Raw genomic sequence first — 10,969 nt, forward strand, 5'->3', positions numbered from 1 at the left:
GCGGAGAGAGTCTCCGGGCTTTTTCACACCCCCTCCCGACTCCACCAGCAGGACCTCGGACCGGACACCTGGGAAGAAAATCACGTTAAGAATCCAATGAACATTGTTTGCGAAGACCACAGTGTTCCCCTCCTTCCGCAAAGAAACCAGGGGGAGAAAATACCTTCCAACCCCGCTACCAGGAAAACCAAGTGGAGCCAAAGTCTCATTTTCCTGGGTGTTGGAGGGGACAGATCTCAGGGCCGGGGGTTGGCTGGTATCTGCACAGACACCGGGGCTGCGGCTTGTCTCTCTGGCTGCAGGCTGGGCAGAGAGACAGATTTAAACAGGAAACTTACACCCCCTATTTGCATATCGCCTGCTTATAAGAGACAGCAACCCCTTCTCCGAACTTCCCACTTTCTGCGTCTAGGGATCCAAGCCTAGGAGGAAGATCCGTTGGTAGTGCAATAAGGATAGAAAGAGATCTCATTCCCTGAAGATAACAGACAGACAGACAGAGAGATACGAACTGCCATAGTGGTTCAGACCGATGGTCTGTCTAGCCAGTATCCTGTCTTGCTCAGTGGCCGGTAGCAGATGTGCACGGACAGGTACAGAACAGTGAAATTTGGAGTGAACCAACCCCATCTTCCACTCCTCGCTTCTGGCAGCCCGAAATGTCGGATGGGCTTTGAACCCCCATGAATGTATCGAGATCTTATTTGAACCCAGTGATACTTCTGGCCATCACAACATCTCGTGGCCATGAGTTCTGCTGGTTACTTCTGCATTACGTGACAGAGAGCTTCCTCTGGTTTGTGTTAACTCCGCTGGCCCTTAATTTAACCCGAGGAACCTTAGGGTTTATTTTTGTATTTGGGGAAAGGGTAAAATAATTAGTTCCCTATTCACTTTTCCCAGCACCATTACTGAGTTTATAGACCTCTCTCATGTGTCTCTTAAGTCGCCTGTTTGATGACGATAGATAGATAGATAGATAGTGTGATAAAGTCAGGCCAGAGGGCCTCAAAAGGTCATACCAGGGTGGGGGTGTGAGCCCTACAATGCCAAAACCCCTTTTTCCTGCAGGCAGAGGAGAGAAGATTGCAGGGCAATTAGAGCCACCTGGACCCAATGCCGGGCTGTTCCAGGTGTAGTTAAACCTGCCTTCCCTACAGGGAGGGGGAGAAGCACAGGAGAAGGAAGCTGCTAGAAGGATTGTGGCAGCCGGAGGAGAAACATCATCAGGTAAAATATCCATACCTAGCACCAAGAAAACGCCCATTTGTTCCATGAATAGAGTTAACCCGTCTACTGGGACAGCGGCAGAGAACCGCTCTCAACTCCCCCACTCCCTGGGTGAGAGATGCGTGCATATCCCTGTCTCGGGGTGTGCTGTTTAAATACAGGTGGATTAATTGAACTGTAGCGAGAAAGGAAGTTGGATGGATGAGAGATGCGTTATGTCACATGGCCCTAGGTGCTCAGCCTGGATGTCTGGGAGTTAGCAGAGGAGGCGGTGTGCAGGGGGAGGGAGTCGATGAGTTATATAACGTGTGATACCTTTACGCAAATATTGCTGAAATACACAGCACTGACTCATAGTAGTAGATGACAGAACTAGGAGCAACGGTCTCAAGTTGCAGTAAGGGAGGTCTAGGTTGGACATTAGGAAAAAGTTTCCCTCTGGGAGAGTGGTGAAGCACTGGAATGGGTTACCTAGGGAGGTGGTGGGATCTCCATCCTTAGGCTTTAAGCTGCGACTTGACAAAGCCCTGGCTGGGATGATGTAGTTGAGGTTAGTCCTGCTTTGAGCAGGGGGTTGGACTAAATACCTCCTGAGGTCCCTTCCAACCCTATCATTCTATGATTCTTGGATAGCTTCACTGTGCCCATTCTTATTTTATCTGACAGTGACTTTAGCTTTGTTTATCGCCTCTTCTCATCCTTCCCTCTCGACTTTAAGGGGATGTTTAATGGGAGCCCTTATTTCAACAGACTTATTTTTAAAAGTATTAAAAATAGGGGGAAAGGTTCAGGTCCAGCCCTTCTCAGTCAGGTCGGGACCGGCCTTGGCTCTCTGTGAAGCTAGATTTGGCTCAGACTGAGCCGCTGACAATGAACACGTCGCTTCCTCTCTTGAGTTTCCAGTGCCCGCAGTGTCAGTGTCTGAGCAGCTGGGACTTTCCCTGCTGCCTGCAGCGGGAGGTTTTTGTCTGAGCTCAGACAGGCTTCCCCTCACTGTGTCACTCGCACAGTAATAGCGGGCGGTGTCCTCGGGCTTCAGGCCGGTCATTTGCAGATAGAGCTCGCTCTTGGAGTTGTCCCTGGAGATGGTGAATCGCCCTTTCACTGAGTCAGGGTAATATGTTGTACCCCCACCGGGGTTTATACGCGCGACCCATTCAAGTCCCTTCCCAGGAGCCTGTCGGACCCAGTCCATGTAGTAGCTGCTGAAGGTGAAGCCGGAGGCTTTGCAGGAGAGGCGGAGAGAGTCTCCGGGCTTTTTCACATCCCCTCCGGACTCCACCAAGTTGATCTGGGACCGGGCACCTGGGAATAAAGACGCGATACAAACATTAGCATCAAAAGACCAAACACAAAATATTCGTCGGCCTCTCTGGGGTACTTAGGTTAGAAAATACCTTGCAAAGCGGCCAGAATGAAAATGAAATAGACGGAAAGTCTCATTTTCCCTGGTGTTGGAGGGGAGGGTTGGCTGGTAACTGCACAGACACTGGGGGCTGCAGATTGTGTCTCCCGCTGCAGCCTGGGCAGAGAGAGGTTTAGATTTAAACAGGAAGCTACCTTCTTCATTTGCATATCCCGCTTCTTATAAGAGAGATGCGAACACCTTCCCTTAATTAGTATAATTGAGTCTGCGATAGAAGGAGTGTACTTGTTCCTCACTGTGTGTTTGTGCAGCACCTAGAACATTGCGCTGGGGTCCTGATTCACTTCTGTATCACAGCAGAAATGAGACAATGATGTGAATCGCTAGGCATTGATTTCTAGGAATTGCTCTTAAATCGACAGGGGTCAAGGAAAGTATTTCCACTGTCTTTAGTGGCCTTTCGCTCATGAGGTGTGGGAGAAGAATATATGCCCAGGGAGTAGAAGCAGAACAGATGGAAATTATAAAATCTGTGATTACTGGGACCAGAGAAGTGTGAGAAATTATCTTCCTCTTTTCAGGTTAGCTTGGAATTATAATGGTAGGCCGGGAAAACGTAAAGATACCCATATCCATAATTTTATCCATGACCCATGACTCACCGTTCTGATAGTTGTTCTCCTATGTAAACACATGTTAGTGAGGTGACATTTGCATCTCCCTAAATCTCGGACAAAGAACTCTCATTGCTGGGAGCAGTGTGTGTGGTTCCTTACCAGAAACCCCCAAAGTTGGATGCATTGCAACATTCTGCCCCGTGCTGGCCGCTTGGCAAGCGAATAAAGTTTGGAATTGAAAAATCAATCGGGAGTAAAGTTATTGAGGGAGCTGCAGCTTCTCGTCACTCTGGTGAGAGGAAGAAAGATACCGCTGTGTTCAGATGAGATGTCTGTGGGGAAGAATCAATCTAAACCAGACACAGGAGCCTGAAGGACGCAGGACACCCAGCAGTTGATGAAGGTGAAGCCGGAGGCCTTGCAGGAGAGGTGGAGACAGTCTCCGAGCTTTTCACACACACACACCCCCACGGACTCCACCAGCTGCACCTGCAGATCAGGACATGTCAGGAATCAGATGATTCTGTCTAAGAAGAAACCTGGGGATCCTCTGCTCTTGAGTTGGAGTGAATCACCCATGAGCACTGCTGAGGTGGTGTCTGCACCACAGACCCAGAGGGACATTGTGTAGAAATGGGTGACATTGCTTAAGAATATAATAAGTAAAACTTGGTGGCTCATTTATACTTTATTCGACTTGAGGCCCGTTGTCATTTCTGTGCCCAAAGCCCAGTGGTTTAGGTCTCTGCTGCCCTCACGTGGCACGTGGACTCTGCAGCCCAGGTTTTTGCATTAGCAGTGATAGGATCCGTGTCACTGTGTGTCTTGCACAGTAATACCGGGCGGTGTCCTCGGATCTCAGGCCGGTCATTTGCAGGTACAGCAGGTTGTTGGAGTTATCCCTGGAGATGGTGAATCGGCCTTTCACTGCATCAAGGTAGTAGATAGTACCCCCACCGCTACTTATATAAGCCACCCATTCTAGCCCCTTCCCGGGAGCCTGTCGGACCCAGTTCATATTGTAGTCGCTGAAGGTGAAGCCGGAGGCTTTGCAGGAGAGGCGGAGAGAGTCTCCGGGCTTTTTCACATCCCCTCCGGACTCCACCAGGTTTATCTGCGCCCGGGCACCTGGGAATAAAAACGCGACACAAACATTAGTATCAAAACAGCGAACGCAAAATATTCCTCAACAACCGCAGGGTATTTAGGTTAGAAAATACCTTGCAAGGCGGCCGCAATGAAAACGAAATAAACGGAAAGTCTCATTTTCCCTGGTGTTGGAGCGGAGAGGTGGCTGGTAACTGCACAGACACTGGGGGCTGTGGATTGTCTCCCCGGGTGCAGCCTGGGCAGAGAGAGGGTCAGATTTAAACAGGAAACTGTCACCTTCATTTGCATATCCTGCTCCTTATACGAGAGACAGACCCTTCCCTTGTTCATCTGAACTCGTTTCACTGAGTCTCTGACAGACGTTATTCCTCACTGTGTGTTTGTGCAGCGCCTAGAACGCTGCGGTGGGGCCCTGACTTACTTTCCTATCACTGGAGGAACAAGGAGACGATGTGAATCGCTCGCCATTGATTTCTGAGAATTGCTCTCAAATCTTCTGAGGACAAGGTGAACATTTCCAACGTCTGTAGTGGCCTTCGGCTCATGATGTGTGAGAGAAGAGTGTTTGACCAGGGAGCAGAACGGCTGGAAATTATACAGCCCGTGATAACTGGGCTCGGAGAAGTGTTAGAAATTATCCGCTCTTTTACGGCTAGGTTGGAATTATTACGGCAGACCGGGAGGTGCAAAGAGTTCTAATGGAATTAGGTCCCCGACTCCCTCTGACGGTCAATATAATTTTTGCACCTAACTCCTTTGGGACCTTTTTTAAAATATGACACCCCCAGTGCATCCCTTTTCTGTGGTTTTCATCCCACTAACTTTCCAGCTGCATTCAGTGATTTTGATTTTGTGAGTGATCAATGCCACTTCCCCTTCTCTGTCCACTCCCTGAGACTGGGATTTACAACGCAATGTGAGGGACACACGTTCTCACCCCCGTGAAATTCCATCATCAATAAAATAAATGCCTAACTTGTTTAATCACCTTTAAACCCACTCCGGAACCAGCATCATTTTCTTCTCACTGTTTCCCATTGATAATATAGAGAAGGACTGGGCAGATAGTGGAAAGGACAATATCCACGTGTAGCAGACATCTCTTTCTCGGCAGATTAGATAGATATAGATATAGATAGATGTAGGAATGGATGAAAGGAAGGCACGGTAATCTGAATTGGCCCTATGTTCTCATCTTGTATAGATAATAGTTTATTGATGAGGCAATAGAGAGGACATCAATATGTATACGAAGTATTTAATGCCTCTCTAAATCAACACTGCACCATTATAGAACATCTCTCCACAGTGCCATTAGAAGTAACACTGTTATTTTCTATAGCTGAGAGGCTTTGTGTTTTGGTTTCTCCCGCTTTTTCCTCTCATGTGGTTTGACTCTGTAGTACCTTCCACAGTGTGGTGTCATACTGATTCTATTTTGGGGGCAGGGAAAAATAAACAGCTGACTTGAATGACCAAAACCGAGAGAGGGGAGTCTATGGTCTGAACCACTAAATATTGGCATCTATGCAAAACAAACAAACAAACAAAAAACATTAATTTTAAAGACTTTGGGATTAGACACACAGAAAAATATTTGGTTAATGAACAGGGAAGATGCAGATGATAAACTCTTTTTGAGTATCAGGTTAATAGGTGCATGAAAACTGCTGCTCTGTCTCGAGGCTGTGTTAGAAGCAGAGCTGCAGGACACCGTTTTGAAAGAGGTTTCAGGTACTTAGAGATTTCACACCCAACAAATTTCAAATTGATTTTAGGCCCTCTGATAATTGCACGTGTATTAACCATCCTCTGCAGATTGCTTTCCCAAGAATCTCCTGCTCCGCTGTGGGTTTCCTAGATTTTAGGGTCAGAAGCAGTCACTGTAACCAGCCAGTGTGACCTCCTGCACAGCACAGGCCACAGAACTTAATGTCTTCCTGTTTTGCCCCAAATTCTTGTTGATTTCATCGAGATGTGGGGTGCCTAGCGCCCACAGGAAGCTGTGAAGCGCCCCTGTGTGCCAGAGACACAGGGTGGTTTTCTCACTGCACTAGCTTGCCCAGTCTTTTAAACCTGCTCACGCTACACGACAGGGTACAAGGTTCTCTGGGCTTTCTGACCTCTGAACCAGCCTGGAGCAGAGCCACCGCATAGGGGAGAAAGAAAAACTTTTTCACTGTGGCCCCAGTTTCTAGCTATCCGAACGAGAATGCTTTGTGTGATTTTCCCTTCCTCCTCTGTGTATCTGCTGCCCCCTCCTGATTAACACGGTCCGTGGGCCTTCAGACGTCTGGTTTTTGTATGAAGCACAACAGGCTTCCCCTCACTGTGTCTCTCGCACAGTAATACACCGCGGTGTCCTCCGGCTTCAGGCTGGTCATGTGCAAATAGAAATTCGAGCTGTCCTTGGAGGCGGTGAATCGCCCCTGGATTGTCGGGGAGTAGCTCTTGTTAGCCTCTGAATAATAGTAAATCAGCCACTCCAGCCCCTTTCCCGGAGCCTGCCGGATCCAATACATATTAGTGCTCATCATGTTAAAACCGCTGCCTGCACATTTCAGCGTATGGGACTCTCCGGGCTTTTTCACCGCCGTTCCCGACTGGGTCAGCACCACCTGCGAGCGGGCACCTGAGGGGGAAATGCAAAGTGAGAGATGGCCCGTGAAATTCAGATTATCAGACTAAATGATGGGCAAGCGGAGAAAGGAGCGAAGCCGAGCCTAACTCACAGGAGAGAGTGGCCAGGGCCAGGGCCAGCTGCACCAGAGGCCAGGTAGCCATGGAGCGGTTGGGGGGAAGCAATGAACAGGCGGGTCTGAAGCGAAGTCCTGAGCCGGATCCAGGACTCTGTGTGTGGATGGAGGCAGTGGGGTGGCGTTAAGTAGGAAGGAACAGTGGTCGGTTTTTGCATATCGCTGGCAGGAGGGGCTGTGATGGTATTAATGTTAGCTCCGGGTGTATAGAGGGGTGGGGAGCAGGACGTTAATTTGGGTTTCTATGGGGCTAGATGCCTACAGAAGGGAGAGGCACACAGGGAAGGAGTGAACTTCTCTGTTGGTGTCTGTACGGGTGAGAGTGGTTGGCCAGTGACGATGGATATTTTCGTTAATGTGTATAATAAGGAGGAGTGTGTGCTTATAAAACGTGCCGATGATAGCAGGCTGGGAGGCATGGCACGCACGTGGGAGGACAGCATTAAAATACAGAAGGACCTTTGCGAGTCGGTCTGAATTCAGCATGATGACGTTCCGTGCGGACAATGCAAAGTCCTACACCGAGGAAGAAAAACCCAGTGCACACCTATAAGAGGGGGATAACTGGGTAGGCAGTAGCACTGGTGAAAGGGATCTGGATCCCACATCGAATACCAGACAAGTGTGGTGCAATTGGCAAAACCAGGCCCATATAAGTCTGGGCTGTATTACCAGGCCTGTCATAGGTAAGACACAGGAGATAATGGGTGAGTTGCACAGCTGCAGCACGGGTCCATTTCTGGGCACCGCACTTGGTGAAAGAACTGAACAAACTGGAGAGAGTGGAGAGAAAAATCAACATAAACGGTCCAAGGTTCACAAACCCAGACCTGTGGGGAAAGGGGAAAGAAAACTGGGTTTGTTTCGTCTAGAGAAAAACAGACGGATCGGAGACCAGATTACAGTCCTCAGCCGTGTTAAGGTCTGTTGTAAAGAGGACTGGGGTCAATTTTTCTCTATGGCCACCAAGCTAGGACAAGGAGTAAGGGGCTTCATCTGCAGCCAGGGAGATTTCATTTAGATCCCAGGAGAAACTTTTCTCAGGAGAACTAAGCACTGGAATAGGTTTCCAAGGCTGTGGAGTCTTTGGAAGTTTTTAAGACCAGGTTCGACACAGACTTGTCAGGGATGGGCTAGGGTTACCTGGTCCTGCCTCAGAGCAAGGACTGGATTCAATGACCTCTTGAGGTGCCTCCAGCCCTACGTTTCTACCAATTCTGTGTGGGACCCTTGTCTGTAAACGTGTCCCTTTATATCACTGCTGTTAAAAAAAATAATAGGAGTGGAATAGGTGAGTGAGAGTGCAGAGAGGATGGACTGGGGAATAAGAACCGGTTTTACTGCAGGGAAATTATTACTAAATATTCACATTGAGGATGACATTGATAGCCACGTGCATGTACTTATTCACACTCCCACTGAAACAGGGGTTCCTGTTCGGATTTCCATTCACACTCCTATTCCCCGTCTCACTCCCCTTTACGTTCACACACATAGGCCCATTCCTGTTCGAATCTCCCAACCTCCTCCTCAGTCATGTTAACACTCACGTCCCTGTTCACCTTTAGCTAATGGTTATCTGTGATTGCAGCAGGGGTTAGGGGCCAGGCATCAGGAATGCCGGTAATACAAATCACGGGTACAATGAATACCTCCCCTCCCCAACCGGTATCAATAACGCCAGTGGTGCACAAAGGCGAGCCAGCACGGCCCATCGGGCTGGATGCTTGGCTGACCCCGAAAATTTGGGAAATCAGGTGGGAGGAAAGGCTGCAGGAGGGGAGGGAACCGAGGAGGGACAGGCCCACTATTTGTCACTGGGAATGTCTATTCACCACTAGGTCTGAGGTATAAATAACCGGGAGGGAGTGAAATAAAAGGACAGGCTTCCTTGGTTTGTTTTATTTATCCTCATCCGGCTCCATCCGTTTTACGGGCAAGGAACTCCACCAGAAGCACAATCCTCCTGCAGTGAGGCGGGGGACGGTTTCTGTCCAACCTCAGCCCGGCTTCCCTTCACTGTGTCTCTCACACAGTAATGCAGGGCCGTGTCCTCGGGCTTCAGGCGGCTCATCTGCAGGTGCAGCAAATTGTTGGGATTGTCCCTGGAGATGGTGAATCGCCCTTTGACTGCCTGGGAATACAGCTCTTCACTGCCAGTTTGGGAGCTAATCTGAGCCACCCAGTCCAGCCCCTTCCCGGGAGCCTGGCGGACCCAGTTCATGTAGTGATCGCTGAAGGTGAAGCCGGAGGCTTTGCAGGAGAGGCGGAGAGAGTCTCCGGGCTTTTTCACATCCCCTCCGGACTCCACCAGCTGCACCTGGGACCAGGCACCTGGGAATACAATAATACTTCAATTCATATCCATTGTAGCTGGAGCAATATCACTTTCTGTCGCCCAGCGCACTGAGGGGGGTTAATTACCTTCGAAAGATGCTAGAAGGAAAACTAAGGGAAGCCAAAGTCTCATTTTCCCTGGTGTTGGAGGGAGAAGTTCTCAGGGGGGTTGGCTGGTCGCTGCACAGACCCCGGGGAATGTCTCTGCGGGTGAAGCCTGGGCGGGGAAAGAGAGAGCGCCGGAGATTTAAACTGGAATCTCTCACCTGCATTTGCATATCCCCCTCTTTATAAGAGAAACACTCTCCTTCTGTCAGTGCTGGGCATTACTTGTACAGGGACTCAGAGAGAGAGATTCAGAGAGTCCCACACCGTGTGTGTGTGCAGCGCCCAGCACAGAGTCGATGATCATTTCATCATAAATTGGAGAGTTTGCAGTACTGGGGGGCAGAGAATGAGCATGGCTGGGGAGACAGGGCCAGACCTGGTGCCTACAGGAGAGTAGTTTTTGTAAGGTTTTTGTGTGTCAACAATGAGAGCAAAATAACTGCCTGGAATATAAAGATAAAGTCGAAGGAGCATGCCACAATGGAGACAAGGGTTTTTTTCACAGACCCAGTTTGTTTTCCCCACCCCATCTCCAGTCCATGTTGATGAAAACATCCCATTGGTCATTTAGTTCCAAGGTATCTATATTAGCTCCAGGATCAACAAATCCTTGTTCCCTGGGTGATTCAGCTGGGGCCACTCCAGGGCAATTAGGCCAATTAGGCCAGCTGAGGCCAGTCAAGGAGCTGGCCCCAGCAGTTAAAAGCCTCCCTGGCAGACAGAGGGCGGAAGCTGAAAGGGAGTTAAAAGAAGAAGTTGCGCCGCACCATGGCTTGGTGTAATTGCTAGCACAACCCAAAAGGTACCAGAGTCAAGGGGAAGCCTGTCCGGGCATGGCCAGGGATCCTAGGCAGAGAGACTTGAGGGAGGACCCCCCCCTCCTGGTTCCAGGAAGTGACCACAAGCAGTGGGGCCAAGGAGAGGTGACCTGGGGAAGGTAGTAGTTCATGGACTAAGCAGTTTGAGGCTGCTCCTCACAGGGTCCCTGGGTCGGGGCCTGGGTAGAGGGTGGGACTGAGACCCCCCTGCTCCCACCCAGCTGCATAGCTGAGAAGGACACAGGACACACAGAAGGACAGAACAGGCTGCCCTCGCCACACTGGGTCGCCTGGTGGTTAGAGCACCACCAGAGGAGATAGGCGACCTAGAGTCCAGTCCTCACATCAATCCTGCTTTCGTTATTTATCCACAGCGAAACATCTTCAGCACAAGAGACGGAGGGAGACCCACCTCCGCGTACCCCATAAGGCAGTGCTTAGCGTATTGGCCTGTGAGTAGGAGACCCCTGTTCAAATCCTTTCTCTTCATCAAACAGAAGGTGGGTGGGGGTTGAACTCTGTTTTCTCACATCTCGGCTTAGAGGTTCTAACCCCTGGGCTAAAAGTCATAAGATGGGTGCCACCACCTCCTGCTTGTCTGACTGTTTCGTGTGTTGCATGGTGCCA

The 10,969-nt window shown here is 49.7% G+C and overlaps 1 protein-coding gene across 1 annotated transcript; it reads right to left on the bottom strand.

Annotated features, from left to right (window-relative positions):
* Positions 1–1,960: 1,960 nt before the first annotated feature.
* Positions 1,961–9,978, bottom strand: LOC137163526 (uncharacterized). Its single transcript, XM_067563793.1, has 7 exons — positions 9,504–9,978; positions 9,014–9,413; positions 7,752–7,852; positions 6,668–6,955; positions 4,053–4,341; positions 2,628–2,752; positions 1,961–2,535 (listed from the first exon to the last, which is right to left on the bottom strand). The coding sequence occupies exons 1-7, from the start codon at positions 9,547–9,549 to the stop codon at positions 2,018–2,020; spliced, it is 1,767 nt and encodes a 588-aa protein (XP_067419894.1). The 5' UTR covers positions 9,550–9,978; the 3' UTR covers positions 1,961–2,017.
* Between the last annotated feature and the right edge of the window lie 991 nt (positions 9,979–10,969).

Source organism: Emydura macquarii, unplaced genomic scaffold (genome assembly GCF_026122565.2).
Source record: "Emydura macquarii macquarii isolate MOO-44397 ecotype Brisbane River unplaced genomic scaffold, CSIRO-AGI_Emac_v2 contig_2611, whole genome shotgun sequence".
Taxonomy (NCBI): Eukaryota; Metazoa; Chordata; order Testudines; family Chelidae; genus Emydura; species Emydura macquarii.